Source organism: Otolemur garnettii, unplaced genomic scaffold (genome assembly GCF_000181295.1).
Source record: "Otolemur garnettii isolate 467f Iridium unplaced genomic scaffold, OtoGar3 scaffold00027, whole genome shotgun sequence".
Taxonomy (NCBI): domain Eukaryota; kingdom Metazoa; phylum Chordata; class Mammalia; order Primates; family Galagidae; genus Otolemur; species Otolemur garnettii.
The window spans coordinates 12,505,211-12,525,785 of NW_003852422.1; the positions used below are offsets into that span (position 1 = coordinate 12,505,211).

The following is a 20,575-nucleotide window of genomic DNA, read 5'->3' on the forward strand; positions in this document are numbered from 1 at the left end:
ATGATCTCGCACAAAGCACTTAACCTCTCAAACCATCAATTTCCTTGGCATGAATAATATGTGACCTACTCATTTTACAAGACACGTCCAGGAGCCTGCTTCCCCATCAGACCGTAAGCCCGTACCTGTCCACTTATGTTAATATTCCCAAAGCCTCCGAAGCCAACACGTTAATCACACGAAAGATGTTTACTGAATAACCGGTAAAGTCTGAGCAGTAACAAGCTCCACCTTGACTAAGGCTTGACTGTTCACCCCCACCGCATCGGGCACCTTCTCGCGCATTCCCTCCAGTGTTCTTCACCACCCCGACATAGGTACAATGGTCCCCTTTCCACAGATGAGGATACGGGAGTGGATGAGTAATAGTAACAGGCCCAAAGCCTTCAACCGCTCAGTCTTGAAGATGGGATGACTTTTTTCACTTAAAAGCCACAGAGCCACAACACAAGCAGACAAAAATGGAAGAGACCAATGGCGAACGACTCATCCCAACGTGAAAGACTTCCGGGGGAAAAGACCCTGTCTTCTCGCGCTTGCGCTCCTCCCAGCCCCTAGGCCGGAGTTGTGGTGCGCCTGCACTAAACCCGACATCCGCCTGGCCTCACGAGCTTCAAGGCTACACTCCCAGAGCCCGAGTGCCGGGCTCCGGCGAGACGCGGAAGAACCGGTGATTGGGCGGCGCGCGTGCTGATGACGACAGCGGAAGTGCGCGGGGTAGAGGCGGGGCCGGGGCCGGGAGAGGTTCGGGATTGCGGAAGTTTTGTGAGGAGGGTCGGGCGGCTAGTTGGGAGTGGTGGTGTTCTAGGATAAGTTCCGGAAAGGAGGCCACCACTCAGGGCGCGAGAGCGACCACCCCCAGTTTGGGGCCCATCACCCCGGGCGCGATTCGGCGTCGCTGCTGTTGGCTCTTCTCAAGCCTCGTTCATCCCCACCCCCAGGGAACCGCCTTGGATCTCCGCCATGGCATCCACTTCCAACAACCTCCAGGTACTGCTGCTCATCCCCCGTCCCCCTGGACAGCTGGAGGCGCGAGAAGTTGGGTGCGGGGCCCGGAGGAAAGAGGAAACGGCCGCGCCTCTGGTCAGGGCCAAGGAGGGCGGCTCGGCGGGAAGCCGCAGGTGGGGGGCGGGCGCCTTTCAGCTGAAGGGTGGTTTCAGGCCCGCTGTTTGGGTCTCCGGGCCACTGGCCTTGTGAGACTCTTGACTTTGAGGCTTTACTCCCACCCCAAACCAGCCGAGTTTGATCCAAGCTAGGTAGATCTGTCCACTCAGTGTGAGAGAGAAAGGAAAGAATGTGATTTTTACAAAGCACTGCTCTGGACTAGTTTCTCTTAGTTTCACAAGCTGATACAGCAAAGCCCTTCCTTCCGAGCCGTCAGGTAGGTAGATATATGAGAACAACCCTAGAGTCTGAGGTTAGAATCACCCTGCACAGTCTCCGTGAATTCATTGAACACAGGTATTTATGTACACTCTCCTTTGACCCCCAGATTATGTACAAGATCGTGGAGTATTCTTAAACTCCTGTCACTTCCCCCAGCCCCACCTCTATGAGCACAGTGTTTTGTACGTAAATCATGGAAATCTAAGATTTTAGATTAGTCTTCTGCGAAATGGAATTAATTCATTGACAGAATTTATGTAACTGTTTCCCATCCCCGGTAAGGATCTAGGACATTGATGGAGTTTAGAACGTAATGAGACTTACTCCCAATCAAGACTGTTTGATACACAAGAGTACTGTGAAATACCTTTTTTGAATCCTTGTCTTGGTCTTCTGGTAGTTTTTGAACATATATTTATTGGGTGCCTAGTAGAGGCACCAAAGATAATAGAAGAACTCCTTAATGCAAGATAATCAGTTCTGAAGAAAGACCACTCAGAAAGTAGATCCATTAAAACCTACACCAGAATTTCACAAAAAAGAAAGAGGGGGCTTACTTGGGACTTTTATCCTAAAAATTGACCTGAAGGGTTATGAAAATAAATGTTTTGTATCTTTCATAAAACAATTACAACAGTTGCTTATTTCATAGAATAAAGAACAAGTCGTGTTGATTTGTCTGTGTATCTTTTCCATCAAAATTGTATAAAACTAAGATACAACAATCTTCAGTTAAGTTTTTTTGTATTCCCATTGTAAAGGGTCTTTTTGGTGAATGTATTTGAAAAAGTATTGGTCATTTGGTAAAGTGTTGTTCCTTTGAGTTTAGATGTCATTTCTTTTGAAGGCTCATCCTCATCCTTGTTGGTTTGTTAACTGGTTTTAGTCTGTCAGCTTTTCATGTGTCAGAGACTTGTGTGTGAATTGGGCTGTCTACAACATAATCTTCAGCCATTTACTGTTATCTGTCTTTTGCAAGATTTGGAGTTTTGTTCTATAACCAGAATGTCACATTTAATTCAAATTATTCTTCATTTCTTCAGTGAACCAGCTAGAGATTGACCAACACTAATGAAATATTTGCTAGTGTTAAACAAGAGGTATTTCAAGTTATAACTTATTCGCGATGGGGTCACAGGTGTGCTTTCTTATGCAGCCTTTTCAATCTTGTAACCTAGGAAATTGGGATGAAGACTATTCATATAATGAATAACTTTACCACTGAACAAGGTAAAAATCCTTGTAGCCAGGTGCTTGTAATCTAATGAGGGAATGCAGGTAGATAAAAGTCAAAAATTATAAAATAATTTAATTATTTCTATATAATAGTCCTGCCTCATCCACAGTTTTGCTTTCTACAGTATCAGTTAGTTACCTGTAGTCAATTGCAGTCCAAAAACATTAAATGGAAAATTGTAGAAATAAACAACTTATTATTATTTTTTTGAGATAGTTTCGATATGTCGCCCTCAGTAGATGCCATGATGTACCAGCTCACAGCCTCCAACTCTTAGTCTTTTTTTTCTTTTTTTTCTTAAATCATACTTGTGCACATTAATACTATCATGGGATACAGTGTGTTGTTTCCACATACAATTTGAACCAACTCTTAGTCTTAAGTGATTCTCTTGCCTCAGCCTCCCAAGTAGCTGGGACTACAGGCCACCTGCCACAACGCCCGGCTATTTTTTGTTGTAATTGCCATAGTTTGGCAGGCCCTGGCCAAGTTCAAACCTGCCAGCCCCGGTGTATGTGGTTGGCACCCAAGCTGCTAAGCTACAGATTTTTAGATGTTACTGTATGATACACCTCACTTCATCTTATCACGTAGGCATTTTATCATCTCACATTATCACAAGAGGGATGAGTAGCATACAATTAAGATACTTTGAGAAAGAGATAGTCATTGTTAATGTCTTACTGTGTCTAATTTATGAATCTTTTTCATTTTTACTAGGGAAAAATGGTATATATTGGATTCAGTACTATTAGTAGTTTCAGGCATCCACTGGGGGTCTTGGATGATATCCCCTATGATAAGAGGGATATATAATGGAATTAGAGTTTCTTCACATTCTTCTGAGGACAAATGAGAAGTGTTTCACAGAGGAGGTGATTTCATTGTAGGTAAAGTGAATGCTGCTAACACTAATTGTTTGGTGTTTCATATAATCTCATTTGATCCTCCAAAACATTATTTAGGGTGAATATAAATCCACTTTCATAGCATAAGAAACTTATGTTTATTAAGGTTATGATTTGTCCAAAAACATATAGTTAATTAGTGTTGAAGATGGTTTTGAAGCCACATCTGTCTGCTTACAAATCATTGTTTTTTTTCACTGCAACATTCTGTTTCCTTAAGTGAGAAAGTTGAATGTTTTTCAGATAGCGAGTATCAACTTGTGCCTCAGTCTAGAACTGTGATAAACCTTGCAGAGGATTGGGAGAAGCTACAAGTAATATGGTTGATATAGGACTCAAAGTTCACTCAGTCTTAAGTACTTTTGAGTGTCTACTCTGCCAGACATTTTGCTTAGCACTAGGGAATCATAAAAATAACATACCATCCATGACATAAGAGTGTGATCCCTGGGAGAAAGAGGACAGCTATAGGACATGTAAGTTGACCACCCAGAGGTATTGGGGAGGGCTTTGCAGCAGGAGGACCACTACTGCACGGAGTCATGGACAAGCTGGAGTTTTATGAGGAGATGGTAGAATAGGGTAATTCCAGGCAGAGAGTATGCTGTATACAAAGGAGCACAGTCCGAGTTGGTCCAGGTTGTGGTCCATGTGGTGGGTCCTCATCCTGCTATAGATAGGGAGTTATAGAAGTGTTAGGTGAGGAGTCATAGAAGTGTTAGGTGAGGAGTCATAGAAGTGTTAGGTGAGAAGTCATAGTTTTAAACAGTGGAGTGATATCCTCAGGCTTTTGTTTTATAATGAAGCTAGCATATGCACAAAGGTGCACAGTCGAGTTGGTCCAGGTTGTGCCAGTGGTTTGGTATGACTGGAACTTAGTGTACAAGGTAGAAACTCAAACCTAAAGAGTTAGGCCATGTGTGCCACGTATGTGGTGGGTCCTCATCCTGCCATAGATAGGGAGTTATAGAAGTGTTAGGTGAGAAGTCATAGTTTTAAACAGTGGACTGATATCCTCAGGCTTTTGTTTTATAATGAAGCTAGCATATGCGCACAGAGAAAAACTTGACTGGTAGCAGACCTGGAAGCAGTGGAAAGAAGGGGACCTGTTAAGAAGCAGGGATTGGTATGATAGGAGTTGATAGGGAGCCAAATTAGTGTAATACCTATTCAAGTAAAGAAGAGGATTGGTCAGAGAAATATTGGAGAAGAATAGTGAGGCTTATTCCCTGCATTTAAAAAAGGGAGGGAGGAGAAAGGGTCTGGGTTTTCTCCCAGAGTTCTGGATTAGGTATCTGAGTGGATAGGAATTGATTCTGGGAATACAACATGAGGGGTATATTTGGAGCCAGGATGGTAACTTCTGAATTTGTTGAGTTTAAGATGCTTGTGGAGACAATCAAATAGAAATGTCTGGTGAACATTTGGATACATATTTTAGAACTAAGGAGAGTAATTGGAGAAAGGACTTGGGAGTTATTGGCTTACAGATGGTAGTAGAGAGTCATATCTTGGAGAGTTTACAGAATGAGGAAAAACAAGGACCAAGATAGGAACCCAATAGAATATTGACATTTAAGGAGAGAGAAAATGGACCCTGAAAAAGAATTGTTACACATCAAGAGTAAAACCAGAAGAGAATAATTTGGTGAAGGTGAAGAAAGGAGACACTGTCAAGGTATTTGTTATTCTTGTCAAGACAGAGAATGAGTTAGATAGCATTGCTTGAGAGGAGCAGGAGATGGGTCAAGCCTGGTGCTGGTGGCTCACACCTGTCATCCTAGCACTTTGGAAGACTAAAGCGGGAGGATCACTTGAGGACAGAAGTTGAAAACCAATGTGGGCAACATAGTTAGACCCCGTCTCCACAAAAAATGGGAAATTTTAGCTGAGCATAGTGACGTGCACCTATAGTCCTACCAATTTGGGAAGCCATAGTGAGAGGATCACCTGGACTTGTGTCCAGGAGTTCCAAGACAATGGGGAAAAAGGGGGAGGGGGAAGAAGGAAAGAAAGAAAGAGGAATGTGGGGTGTTCTTTAGGATTTTACTGTGGAGGCAAAGAAATGTAAGGTGATAGCTAGAGAGGAATCTAGTAACTGGGGAGTTTAGGTGCATTTTAGATAATGAATCTGAGCTGAGACTTAAACACATTTTTCTGCTGAGGAGAAAGAAAGGTTGCATAGACCAGTAGAATCCTCCATTTGGCATATCATTAATGGAGGGAATGTCAAAGTAGGAAGGTGGAGAGAACTATCTAGTGAAGAGAAATTGTTATTAAGAAGTGACAGAAGTGGCTCGGCGCCTGTGGCTCAAGTGGCTAAGGCGCCAGCCACATACACCTAAGGTGGTGGGTTCAAATCCAGCCCGGACCCACCAAACAACAATGATGGCTGCAACCAAAAAATAGCCGGGCGTTGTGGCAGGCGCCTGTAGTCCCAGCTACTTGGGAGGCAAAGGCAGGAGACTCGTTTGAGCCCAGGAGTTGGAGGTTGCTGTGAGCGTGATGCCATGGCACTCTACCCAGGGGGATAGCTTGAGGCTCTGTCTCAAAAAAAGAAGTGACAGAAGTAAAGTAACCAAAGGAAGGAAGGAAGATTTTGAGAAAGCCATAGGGAATTGATTTTCATTTGTTCAACAATTTTAGTACACATGGAATGCCAGCACCATTCTAGGCTCCACTCTGTGCTCGCGGAACCTACCTGCATAAAGGAGATAGCCAGTGAGTGAGTATACAGGTAAACAGAAAGAAAATGAGGGACTAAGGGAGTGTAGGCATGAGGGGGTAGCTAAAAGGAGGGTTGGAGGGCAGCTTTAGATGTAGCAGATGGGGGAAGCGGGGCCTCTAAAGACTTGCTATCCAAACTAGGATAAAAAGTAGACTGTCACACGTCATTTGTCAATGGAAAGGAACAAGGAGCATTCTAGGTAGAGGGGTCATCTGCTCAGACTGCCTGAGTAAGGATGGACTAGAGGATTTCAGGCCTTGTTGGTTACGCTCCAGCATTTGGATTTTACTGTTTACAATGCAAAGCCATCAAAGGTTGCTACATACACTTGAGAGTGACAAGGATGAAAGCAGGCTGACCACGCACAGGCTGGGTCATAATTTTGACATATGTGATAATAGATTGAACTAGGGTCTTCACAGTGGAGATGGTAGGATCGATTGTATTCTGATAGAATAGGTAGGGCTCCAAAACCACCCAAGATGAAGGTTAATTTCATTTCAAATGAAAAATGCTAAAATAATGATTTTCTGTGATGTTAAAAGTGGGTAAATAGGCTTTCGGAAAGCTTACGCTTCCTGTTTGACAATTTTTCTGTGGTTTCAAGAATTTAGAAGAAGCTGCGCTTCAGTGAATGACGAGGAGTGGGCATCAGGCAGCTGCAGTGGCTGAGGAAAACATTCCCATTGTGGAAAAAATGGTTGATGAAAGCAATCGAGTGACATTTAAGGACACTGAAGCGATGCTACAGATTGGATTGCTGGCAGTGTCCAAAAAATCCTGCGCGATTATCTTCAAATCAGGAAATTTCATCCTGATGGATACCTTATACTTGGATAGATGAACACAGGCACATCCATCCTGAATGGTGTAAAGAAATGTTGGTCAGATTTGATGGAGACAAGTCTGTGTGAGTTTCTGACATTGTTACTGAGGATGAAACCTGGATTTACCAGTTTAATAGAGAGAATGTCATTCCACAGTATGAATTTTTTTCCCCAATAAAAATCCATCAACAAAAGTCAAGTAGCCCCAAAGTATTGGGAAGAAATGGTGGCAACTTTCTTCTCCAAAAACAGTTTTGTTGTATGTCTTCTTCTGGAGGAACAAAGGACTGCTGCTGCTCAGTGGTACAGCAGTATGCTGCTTTCCAGAAGTTTTCAGGACACTTCAAGAATGGCATCCAAGGATAGGACTGCCATGGACCATCTAGCAGCATGACAGTGCATCCTCCCACACAGACAACATCACCATTCGGTTCCTGGAGTCCACAGAGGTTAAACTTCTGACTCATCCACTGTGCAGTCTTGACCTGGCCCCATGTGATTATTTCCTGTTTGCTATAGGCAAAAATCGAATGCATGGAAGAAGGTTCTCTAGCCCTGAAGAAGCTGTCATGCTATGAAAGTGAGCCTACGCTGTGGCTCAAAAGGGTAGGCTCGGGCCTCATATGCTGGAGGTGGCAGGCTCAAACCCAGCCCCAGCCAAAAAAAAAAAAAAAAAAAGAAGAAAAGAAAGTGAGCCTACAGCATTTGAAGAAAAGGAATGGAACAAGTGTTTTCAAAACTGGTTTTTAAGAAAGCAAAAATACTTAGAATGTCAGTGATTATTTTGAGAAAATATAATAATCAAAATGATTTTATGGTTCTTAAGTTTTGTGTATCTCAAAACTTTTGTAGTGTCCTTCATAAATAAACTCCTCAGTCACATTAGCAACATTTCAGGTTCTTAAAAACTGTATATGGCTGGTGGCTTCCATACTGGGCAGTGCAGATCCAGACATTTCCATCATCAGAGAAAGGCTGGTTTAAACTAACTGGAACCATGTTTGGACTTAGTTGCTTAAGTAATACCAACTATAGTATAAAGTGTTTTGCTCTTAACAAGTGTCAGTGTGATGCCACAATAAGGGCTGACTGAATGAAGGGAATGAATGGCACAGCACTTCAAAATAATCTGAGAAGAAAATTATGTCAGAATAAGAAAATTTATTTCTACTGTGTGGCTTACCCAGTGGGCCTTTGGGATACATTTTTATGTGACCAGTCTCACCTAACCACCAGTTGACCATGTGCTTTATTTATAAAGCCACTTTTTATTTATATCCTGCCTCACTTACAAAACTGATGAAAATTTAGCTCTGAGTTCAGGCTATTTGAACTATCAAACGTGTAACTTGTATTTTGTCAACTCTCAAACACAGGATTTATTTTTCTTCCCTTTTTCTACAGCAGAGGAAGTGTGTTTCTCGAATCTGCCGTTTACGGATTTCCCATCCATATTCTTATGAATGGTTGCCTTTTGGATTGAGTGATTTTTTTAAATTATACGTTTATTTTTAATGCAAGCTAGCCATAATTATTTTATTTAAGCTGGCTCTTATTTCTGTTGAATAGAAGTTTACTATTTAAATTAACCCAGTTGGTCTATTTTAAGAAATCAGTGCTTTTTTATTTGTACTTTTTGTATAGTTTTTAATGAAACTTTTATTTTGAAATAACTGTATTTCACATGCAGTTGTAAGAAATAATACAAAGAGTTCCAGTGTATCCTTTACCCAATTTCCTCCAATGATAACATCTTATAAAACAAGCAAAATACACAATCAGGATATTGACATTGGTCCATTCTACTTCTCTTACTCATATTTTCCCAGTTTTACTTGTACTTGTGTGTATTTGTATGAGTGTGTCTGTGCAGTTTTTAACATGGGCAAGTTGTTCCATTTTGAGAGTTCTATGTATTCTAGATACTAGTCTTTTGTTAGATACGTGTTTCACAGATCTCTCCAGTCTGTGGTTTACCTTTTCTCATCCTTTTCAGTTTGATAAGGTCTAGCTTATCATTTTTCCTTTTGTATATTGTACTTTTGATATCACATTTGAGAACTCTTTACCCAGCTCTAGATCCCGAAGTTCTCCATGTTTTTCTTTAAAGTTTTATGGTTTTACATGTTATATTTAAGTCTGTGATCCATTTTGAGTTAATTTTTGCAAAAGTGTTAAGGCTAAGTGGAGGTTTGTTTTTGTGTGCGTATGGATATTCAGTTCCAGCATAATTTCTTAAAAAGCCTATATTCTTTCACTGTTGATTTGGCTTTTTTCATTGTCATTTTCAAAAATCTCTTCCATATATTTATATGAATCTGTTTCTAGGAGTTTCTTTTTTAATGCCACAAAAGCAGTCCATGTTCATTGTGGATATTTTTATGAGGTGTGAGAAACTAGAAAATGTAGTCTTATGAAAGATACTCCTTGTTAAATTTTTTTCCATCTTTTTTTCACTATTATTTCAAATAATATTTGCTGCATATGAAAAGGCCCATTATAAATACTTTCTATGTTATTGTAAATATTTCTTAATACTAATTTAATGATCCTTTAATATTCTATTTATGATTTAAGTTTCCAGGTTTTGTTTTTGTTAAAAGACCCCTAAAATCTTTGCTTAGTAAACCTTTTAAAAATTATTACTGGATTAAAAGATTTGGGTATTTTAGGTTCTTGATATTTCATTGCCATATTGCTTTTGTAGGGATTTTACTCCATTTCCATTATTGTTGTGTGCTTTAGATACAGCAGCATTTAACTTTTGAGAATTTATATGAATAGTTGTTCAATTTGAATTTTCAGATCATCTGATTATTTCTTATTAGCCCTAGATTTGACTTTAGCTCAGTGAAAATTGCATGTGAATTTTAGTGGTTAGGACTAGAGAAAGTAGTATTCTGATAACATTTACTCATACAACAAATATAATTTGTATTTTATAATTTTGTAATTTATAATAAAATGCAGTTGTGATTTAGAAAAAAAAAGATGGATTTGTTTTTAGGTTGCTTTTATTTTTTAAGAAAACTTTCAATATAATTACTTCAGACTTAGGTTTATGGCTTGATTTTAATGTCATTCTTTTGCCTCCCTCCAACAGAAAGCAATAGATCTTGCTAGCAAAGCAGCCCAGGAAGACAAAGCGGGGAACTACGAAGAAGCCCTTCAACTCTATCAACATGCCGTGCAGTATTTTCTCCATGTAGTTAAATGTAAGGTCACAGGTTACTTTTTGAAAAACACTAAAAGGGGCGGTGCCTCTGGCTCATAGGAGTAGGGTGCAACCCCATATGCTGGAGGTGGTGGTCCAAACCCAGCCCTAGCCAAAACCTGCGGGGGGGGGGGAACCCTTAAAGAAGAAATTACTCTATTTCATTTATAAAAATTGAAATAAAATGCCAGCAAATTCTAATGCTTCCATTTGCCAAAAAAATTCCACTTTTTTCCTTGTAACTTTTAAGTACTAGACTTAGCTCACAAATTTGAGAACTATCACAGTTACCACTTTGTATACCTAGACATCTCAGTGGCAATTACTTTTTATTTTGCTGGTAATGTACCCAAATTGTGTAATATAGGTTGACTCATTTTTCTAAGTGTATTTTTGAAAATATTCTAGCTAGGTTGGGAAACATTTTACTCATGTATTTTACAAGTATGGTTACATGTTTACCATGTGCCAGGCACTATTCTAGGCACAAGATGTAACGGTGAGCAAAATGGATAGAGAGCCCTGCCCTCATGCATCTTAAACCTGATGCAGTTGGATAAGTTATGATTTTCTTTTGAGCTTTCTCATTTAATTTTGAGATTTTATATCAAATTAAAGTAAAACTAAGAATGAACCATAACATTTAAGATACACAGGGCTGATCCCATGCATGCATATTTTGCTAAGGGTCACTTTTGAAGATAGCTCTGACAGAGGCTTTTATGCAGTAAAATTACTGTGCTGGTGTTACACATAATATAGAGGATTTCCATCACTTTTTATACTCTGAAATAAAGTTTACGTAGACATTAGTAAAATGGTTAGTATGGCTTTACTTCTATTTGTCTTATAATTGGGTCCTTGTGGGACAAGTAGCTTTCAAATGTCTGCACTATGTAGAGTAAGAATATGAAACCCACAGAATTTTAAACAATTTATTATTTAACATTATCTTAAAATAAACTACTGCCTTGCTCAGATTTTTTTCTGTCTCAGACCCACTGTTGATCTGCAGTCCCACTTGGGGAAAAAAATAAAAAAAGAGTTGAAAATCATGGGTTATCAATGAGTTAGAGATGATTTTCTCTCCCTCTCCCAACGGAATTTCCTTGTTTAAAAAACACAATTAAGAGTTTAAACCTTTCTATATAGAATTCTCATGGAAAAAAATCTCTTATCATTTCCCTTTAATAGATGAAGCACAGGGAGAAAAAGCCAAGCAAAGCATCAGGGCAAAGTGTACAGAATATCTTGATAGAGCAGAACAGCTTAAGGAGTACCTGAAAAAGAAAGAGAAAAAGCCACAGAAGCCGGTGAAGGAGGGACAGCCGAGTCCAGCAGATGAGAAAGGGTATGTGTTTAAAAACATTTGGTTTTATTGTAGCTTTTAACTTTTAATTTCTGAAATAAATTTCTTCTGATTAAACTGGCTGTTTAATCAAACCATGGCTTGTGGGCGGAACCTGACCTGCTGTTTGTTTTCATAAATGAGTTTCATCAGAACACAGCATTGCCCGTTCTTTATCCTGTTGTCTATGGCTGCTTTCATGTAATAACAAAATTGAGGGGTTGCGGTAGAGACTATGTAGCCCACAAAACCTAAAATATTTGCTTGTCTTCTCATCCTTTATGGAAAAAGGTTTGTCAGCTGCTAGTTTGCTGATCTTAGAGGAGGATATATACTTCAATCTTCCATGACTGCTCACTGCTAGTAGGGGAAAACATCTGAAGGATTGGCACTCAGTTACCTTCTGGCCATTAGGTAATATTGAAGTTTAAAATTACAGGAGTTATCTGTGAATTAAATCTTTTCACCACATGGACAAAATGAAAAATAACTCCAACAATGTAAATAATTTTTTGGATGTCCTTTAAAATTTTTAGATAGACATTTGCTTTAGATTTGCTTGATGTTGTCATTGTAAAGAAAAACAGCACGGCATAATTTATAAATATTAAAACCCATTTTTGAATGTCTTCCAGAGATATATCACTTCTTGAAGCAGAATTAATTTATTCACCATGTAATATGTGTATGTCAAGTTCTGTGGTAAGCAGTGGGAACATATTCAAACGAGGTCTTCTCTGACTATATTCTCCAGGGTATCCCAAAAATTGCCCCTTAAGTCACCATACAAAGGGAAAATGAGAAATTATAGCTTAATTTACCTATATTTATAAAATATTCATTATAAAATTTTGCAAAAGGATGGCAAATACATAGAGAGTATTTTGTAAAATTTTGTAGTGAGTATTTTGTTAATACAGGTACATTTAGCTGCAATTTCTCATTTTTCCTACGTATGGAGACCTTAGGGGTGACTTTGGGTGACAGATAATACGTTGTATTGTAACTGGTGCCAGAAGTGGTTTCCAATGACACATTCTTAAGAAAATGAGATTCTAGGATGGAGTTACCTGGTCTGGTTGGGCTTGGAAGCATTGAGGCTCTGCCTAGCTGTATAGGACGTGGTACTTATAGTTCATGGTATATATAGTGGGACCTGTTACTCAGATGATCCCCTGTGGTCAGGAGGATCTTTTAGACAGTGCTTTGTGGCTGCTCGCACAGACCACTGACAACATGTGGAATTTAAGAACTGGAGTTGACATACTGCCTCACATTGTGTGGCAGAGTTTGAGGAAAACTGTTTAAGTTTTGTATTTTCTGTTCAAGATGTGATCAGGGAACAAGGGAGTTTCTGTAACACTCTAAGGACATTTTACCTTTTGCAACTATGGTGACAGTCCAATCTTATGGATTATTGAATTTGAACTTACATGAAAGTAAGGATGGTCAGTGTAAGATAGGAACTCCAACATAAAACGAAAATACTGGGAAGAATTAAGCCAGGGATCTACAGCTGTGCCTGAAACTCCCTTGCCAGCAGAAACTTGTCTCTTTCCTTGTCTGTTGAAGTTCTTCTAGTCTTGCTTGAAGACCCTGTAATGATCTCTCCTGAGGTGGTTACCTGACTCGGAGATTCCCATTCTTTTCCCGTACTAAAGAACAATCTTGGCTCGGCGCCTATAGCTCAACTGGCTAAGGCGCCAGCCACGTACACCTAAGGTGGCCGGTTCGAATCTCCAGTCTGGACCTGCCAAACAACAATGATGGCTGCAACCAAAAAATAGCCGGGCGTTGTGGTGGGCGCCTGTGGTCCCAGCTACTTGGGAGGCGGAGGCAGGAGGCTCGCTTGAGCGCAGGAGTTGGAGGTTGCTGTGAGCTGTAATGCCACGGCACTCTACCCAAGGGGACAGCTTGAGGCTCTGTCTCAAAAAAAAAAAAAAAAAAAAAAGAGCAATCTTACAAACAGTTGGACCCGCTTAGGCTCATTTAAACAAATAGGGATTTATTATGTGGTATTACCTTATAGCATTTGGGGGCAAGAGAATTAAGTCTGGAATCCTTATCACTAGCTGTGCCCAGTTATGTCTGGGTTGTTCCAGTAGGGGTCCCACTGTTGACACACACACACACCTGCTCAGCTTCCCAGTGCTTGTGAGCAGACAGTGACTCTCTGCTGCAGCTCCCTCAGCAAAACCGGAACATTTGGGGGGTGGTGTCTGTGGTTCAGTGGTTAGGGACCTCATATACTGAGGGCGGCGGGTGCCTGTAGTTCCAGCTATCAGGAGGCTGAGGCAAGAGAATCACCTAAGCCCAGGAGTTGGAGGTTGCTGTGAGTTGTGACACCACACCACTCTACTGAGGGTGGTAAAGTGAGACTCTGTCTCTACAAAAAAAAAAAAAAAAGCCCTGAACATTTGGTCTTCTTGAGAGCAGCCCCCACTTTCTTAAAAGAACTTAAATCTCATGTGGAGCCCTAACTGTAACGGAGCCTCCAGAGGGCAGTTTTTTATGAGGACAGCCTTACAGCCTTTAGGGGTGAATGAGTGTCCAGTCAGTCAGGTTTGTGGTTTCTCCCTCACCCCAAGCCCCACCATCCTAAAAGACAGTCCCATTTTGGCATAAAACCTGCCAAGCTTTTTCTCCCCCTTTATATCTTATGGTTTTTAAAATTATATAATGCTGTATTTTTTACTTTATCATTTTTTCACTCAACATTGTATCAGGAACACCTTTCCAATAAATATTTCTATAATATTGTTTTTAAAGATTGCAATGTTTTCCATCATATGCTAATCTTCTCAATTGAACATAAATTATCTGTGGTTTTTCCCAGTTGGCAAACAGTGTGGGTGGGAGCATCTTTATAGTTAATCCTTGAACTCATTTGAAATTATTTCCTCAGGATAAATTTCTAGATATGAAATGAGTACTTGTTCTGTGCATTCAGTTCATTGTCATCAAAAAGCTTCACTGATCCTTTGGAACCACAGACTAAGTGTTATAGGCTCTTGTACCTTAGATAATTAGTATTCTGGATTTTTTGTTCTGATATGACTTCTCATTCTAATTTATATTTTGCCTGGTCCTGATGTTTTTATTGTTGTTTGCAATTCATCTTAAATCCTTCATGGAATGATGTGTGGGGCATGCATTTATGAATTAATACATATGCAGGTGTGTCATGGGAATTTGGAGCTAGTTCTTCTTTATTTTGGTCATTTTGTCACTCATCTGTTCATGATTCTCTATTAATTGATAATGTGCCTGCTTCCTGTTTTATTTAATATAGTCTTAAAAATAATAACATGAGCCTTATTTGATAGTAATGAGTGATTATTTGAATATATTAAATTCTTTTTATTAGGAATGACAGTGATGGGGAAGGAGAATCTGATGACCCTGAAAAAAAGAAACTACAGAATCAACTTCAAGGTTGCTTTAGATTTCATTTTTAAATTTTCTGTCTTATTTAAAAGACTCATAGCAAATTGTCTATTTGAATTGTTTTATTTTCCTCCATTCTGTGTTTGGAAGTGGCTTTGATTCACAGTGGTCATGTGCTAGATATCTTTACAGCTTTTTAACAGGGACAACAGTTCTCTAGGGTCTCTAACAGTTTGATTTCTTATGTAGGAAAAGTATTATTTGGGTTTATATATGCCTTTAAAAGGCTGTCAGTCAACTTATTCTCTTGCATTTTGTGTATTTGTGCTCATTTAGAGAAGGTAGCATTCATACTGGTCGTACACTACAAAATCCAGTGCTATTAAGATTCACTACTGTCAAGGAGCAGAACTAATTAGGAATTGCACTTGGCTTTTTGGCCATTGCTGTAACTCATTCATTGATGGTTTATTTCATGTCTCTAACCTACTCCTCCTCATTGCCTGTTAGTGTTCCTGTTTACCTTTCTCTTTGAGCTTTCTGTTTTTACCTTCCACCCCTTTAAACGCTCTTTCATTCTCTGTTACAGTGTAGTGGTATATTGAAGAGGGCAAAGATTTTGGCTCCATTCAGATCTCAATTCCACTCAAGGATTTGCCACTTAGAAGCCTTCTAATCATGGGCAAGTTATTAAACCTTTCAGAGTCTGAGTCCTTACCCATGAAATGGAAATTAGTAATACCTTCCTTTCAGGGCCATTAAGATTAATAATATTATATCTGACAAATTCTAGGGACTCAATAAATAGTAGTTCTCTGTATCTAAAAAGGCATCTATTTAAGTGCTATCTTCTTTAATTGCTGAGATTGTTCTTAGATAGACCTATTTAATGGCTTTTGAAATTGAATTTATGCTCCCCATTAGTATGTTTTTGTCTATTTGAATCACTCTAAATAGATCATGTAACTGGGAAAGGATTTCCATTACAAATCAGGTTTTATTACTGAATAGTGAATATACCTACCTTAGCCAGACCTCTTTAACTTTGCTATACTAGTCTCTTCATTTTGGTAATATTCTGTTTTACCTACCCCACTGGGACTTACAGAACACCATAAAGATAGTATATTGAAAACAGTAAAGTTAACAAGGTGGGTATGTGGTGGATATAGTTCAAGGGCAGAGACTCCTGAGTTTCCACTGCTGCGTCCCCATGGCCTGAAGTGGTGCTAACACACACTGCACACTCACTAAGTATTTGTTGGTAACCCAGTGGTGTGTACCAAGTGGCCTGTTTCAGTTATACGGCAAGAGGTTGTTTTCTGTCTCCCCTATTGGTTTTGGTTTTATTTCCGTCATCCTACCTGCCTTCCCCCACCCCCAAGAAAAATGGATTATCTATAATTTTGAAAAAGATAACCAATTTTCAGTAGGGATTTCTCTAAATTCCCTGTCAGTTATGGTAAAAACTGGAGATGTAAAAAGACCAAATACTTGGAATTCCAGGATGAAATAGTATATGAAAGGAGTCTTTGCCTTTGATATCTGAGAGTCCTTTTCCCCCCAATCTTTTAATAGTTTGCTGATGGATTTCATGGTATAATATCTTTCTTTGAATCTTTCCTATTTTTTTCCTGAAACACTATTTTAAATCTTTCTACTTCTGTTTTAGATCATGACATAAAGTGTAGTGATAGTTAAAAATGGGTTTATGATTTGATTTTTCTTTTAGCTAATTTTAATACTCTGATTTTTTTGTGCATAAATGATGTATTAGTGTTATAAATAGTATGATCAAAGACTGGATAAACTTACATAATTCAAAGTACAATCCATTTGTTTTATTTATATTTGCTAATAATCCCATCTCACCTTTTTAATTTTGGAAACTATTAAGCAATGTCTAATATTTAATTGTTTATCAGCAAACATGCCAAAGTCACCTTAAACTTTAAGGAGAAAAGTGTCAGTTAAATGTGAAAATTAATTATAGCATATTTTAAAAATTTATAGCAAAAATCTTGAGTTAAATTTATTAATTCTTTCATTTAACTGAGAATCCTATCATGATGTAAACCTTTCCTCATATAGGATTATTAATCTTAATGGAACATAGAAAAGTGAATTGAAAGTCTGAACTTTTAGAATGCAAATGTATTTATAGTTTCATTTAATTTTTATCTAGTAACTAAAGATTTTCATAATTAAAGAAGTTGAACATAATTAGTCTTGGAATAGAAGGTAGATGATCTTTATTAACTGGAAGAAATGGAAAAACTAATTTTATGAAGTAATAATTAGATTGTGTAAGTAGTGGTGTTTTGTTATACTTGGTACAACTACATGTCATCTTAGAACAGGCTGCTTAATTTGTAGTTGAACAATTTTGGTATACTGGAAATTTGGAAAAGCTTTTAATGAAATATAAGTAGGAAATTTTGCCAATATCTATATTAAAGTAAATCCTTGGACTCTTATGGCAGCAATTGCTATGGCTTTTGAATATACTGCATTCAAAAATTAAATCATTGATTTAAATAACTTTGTTAATTTACAAAAATGGTAAATTTGGCAGATCTCAAGAAAGTATTGCAGATTTGTAGGGACGTACTTTCCCTTTTTCATCATCCACTTCCATTGCATCCTTCTCTTTCCTTCTTTCCTGTCTTCGAGGAGATTAGATCATCTTTTGTTTTGTTTAGAAAAGGTAGCTAAACCTCAACTGAACAAGTACTTTTGATACTCCAGAATCAGTGTATTTAAATACAGTATTACAACCACTTTGTGTAATGTTTGGTGTTTTTCCAAGCACTCTGGTACTCATGTCATTTGATTTTTAGTTTAGGCAAATGACATTATTTGCATTTCACAAATGAGGAAGTGGAAATACAAAGGTGAAAGTGAACTGCCCCAGGTATCTAGCCACCCACCCTGGCTACTGACTCCTGCTGGCTCCTCCTAGGCAACTAATTCCTCATCACACTATCTCAGAAAGGGTTTTGGCACATAAAACTTACCCTAGACAATTTTTATAGTGCATTTCTTTAATGTCATTATTTCATGTTATCTTCTAACTTTGATGAAATAGGCTTCCTCAATTTAAAGATGACAAAATTTTTTTGTAGGTGCCATTGTTATAGAACGACCCAATGTGAAGTGGAGTGACGTTGCTGGTCTTGAAGGAGCCAAAGAAGCACTAAAAGAAGCTGTGATACTGCCTATTAAATTTCCTCATCTTTTCACAGGTGAGATGACTTTTAAATGATTTTATCTGATGATTTTTTTAAAAACACATTGATATCTGAGGTAAAGCATTGTGAACTCTTGTCACCATATCATGAATTACCTTAAATAAGTTATGGCTGTTATAAGGCAGTGATATATCTTTACACAAAAATGTTTTATTTTGTATACATATCTGTATTTGCAGTACATATGTTGCAGAACAGCCTAAATGTCAACCAGTAGTTGTCCACTTGCAATGGAAAGCTACACGCTTAGTAAAACGTAGTATACATCTATACTAATAAGTATAAATCTACATTATAATTCATTGAAGGATTTCACATCTGTTATAAAGATCTAAAAGTGAGTTATAAGATATGTGTAGTATGATTCTGCATTTGTTAATAAATGTGTGGGCTGAGAAGTAAACATAGATGGATTGATTTAAAACATGTGCCAAGGAGATAAGGTTATAACTTTTGACTTTTATTTGAATTTTTTGCCATGTATTAATTTTAAAAGAGTATTTCTATTTTTTTAAAAGGAAGACTAAGAATTATTTAATACCTTCAGATGAAGTACATATCAAAGTGCATTATCACCATGAAGAGAATGGTACAGACCCACTCTCTCAGGATAGTTTAAGTTCTAATTCCAGGTATAAGTGATCTGTGCTGAGCCATTCCTTCCCATCATCCTTGTCGTGACTGATAGCCTGTGTCTGTGATCTGACCATACCCACAGTCTAACAGTCAGGTTTTTCCTCTTGAAAACCAACTGCTTTTTGGAGAGAGCAAATCTATGATTTTGCTGCAGGCTGAACAGGTCCAGACAGTGATGTCGTACAGCGCAGTGATGAGGAGTAAAGAACCTGTGGGCCAAGTGGTGTCCACCTAGCTTTGAGGCACAAGTTACAACCTAACCTGACGAAAGTGAAACTCGGAATGTAAAAGCTGATGTCATTAATCCTAAAAAGGTGCAGAAATAGGGTTGAATTCAGTTCATGTTATACTACTTATACCAGAATTTTCCATACATGAGTCATTTATGTCTCATTTTCATGGGTTTTCTTCATATACATGTACCATTTATTTATTAAAGTATAGCATAGAAGAGCCAGAGACATACAGGAAGGCCTAAGTGTTAGGCATTGTAATTATCACAAAGCAAGCATGCCAGTGCAGTGCCCACCCAGATCCAGACATACAAGGTCATCAGAGACCAGCAGTAGCCCTTCTTCCTCTTTCTTCCTCAGAGATAATCACATTCTCTTGACTTTTGTTTGAGGGTTTGTTATTTGTGTTGTTTGGTTTGAGCCTTGACATGTTACCTGAGCTGGTCCCAAACTCCTAGGCTCAATCAGTCCTGCTATCTCAGCCTCCTGAGTAGTAGAGTCACTGCACCTGGCATCTTGACTGCTAACACTGTAGATTATTTTACTGGTATTTGAACTTTAAATCATCTCACTTATTTTTACGTAGTAACGTTATATCAAAAGACTGCTTTGTATGTCTGTGTTTTTATTAAAAAGATAATTATTTTTTAAAAATTATTTTTTAAAAAAGATAATTGGATACCACTAAAAGTATTTCATATACCAGTGGTATATTTGCCACACGCAGGAGAACACTGATGTATAATTGCGTACATGTGAAATAAAATAGAATTCAAAGTAAAAGGTAAGGGTTTTGTAAAGTAAATAAAATAGTATTTGTTTTTGCCATCAGTCATCTGCTATCTTTCTTCTGCAGTGACCACACATCTTGCATCTATTCATGGTTCACACCTCGCAGTTTTTTAACTGTGTATTTGATAGGTTACTGCCAGCTGTAACCCAGCCTGGTTTATTTAGATAGCATTATAATTTCTCATTGGCAAAATTAAGGTGCAAGGAATTGATACATTCACTTGTTGTATTTTGGCCAAACTGGAACTTAAGGTAGAATCCCCTTATCATTACCCAACCATGAAAGTCTGCTCTGTGTAATAACTACTAACCTGTGCTTTCACAGCTCATCCAAAATTTATTAGGTTCACTCCTCCAAAGGTCATAAATATTTACAAGAAAATCTTCTTCCCAGCTGCTCATTCTTTTTGGCTATAGATTTCATATAATATTCTGGTATTGAATACTGCACATACAAGGAAATGATCAGAAAGTGCCTCTTTTCTTTTTCCACCACTAGACTGTAACCCCATGGAGGGCAGAAATCCTTTTGTCTGTCCACACTTGCTTTTTACATGTTGCTTGAATGAATGAATGAGCAAGCAAATGAACTGCTATTAGAAAGCTTGTGTTTCTTTTTTTTTTTTTT

General features: G+C 38.3%; 1 protein-coding gene across 1 annotated transcript in view; it reads left to right on the top strand.

The window, feature by feature from the left end:
* The first annotated feature begins 799 nt into the window (after positions 1-799).
* The window catches only part of VPS4B (vacuolar protein sorting 4 homolog B), a 27,186-nt gene continuing 7,410 nt past the window's right edge, over positions 800-20,575 (top strand). Inside the window, exons 1-5 of the mRNA XM_012804272.2 lie at positions 800-990; positions 10,190-10,301; positions 11,495-11,651; positions 15,016-15,083; positions 18,161-18,291. Of these exons, the coding sequence (XP_012659726.1) occupies positions 964-990; positions 10,190-10,301; positions 11,495-11,651; positions 15,016-15,083; positions 18,161-18,291 (495 nt within the window). The 5' untranslated portion in view covers positions 800-963. The remainder of the gene's footprint in view (positions 991-10,189; positions 10,302-11,494; positions 11,652-15,015; positions 15,084-18,160; positions 18,292-20,575) is intronic.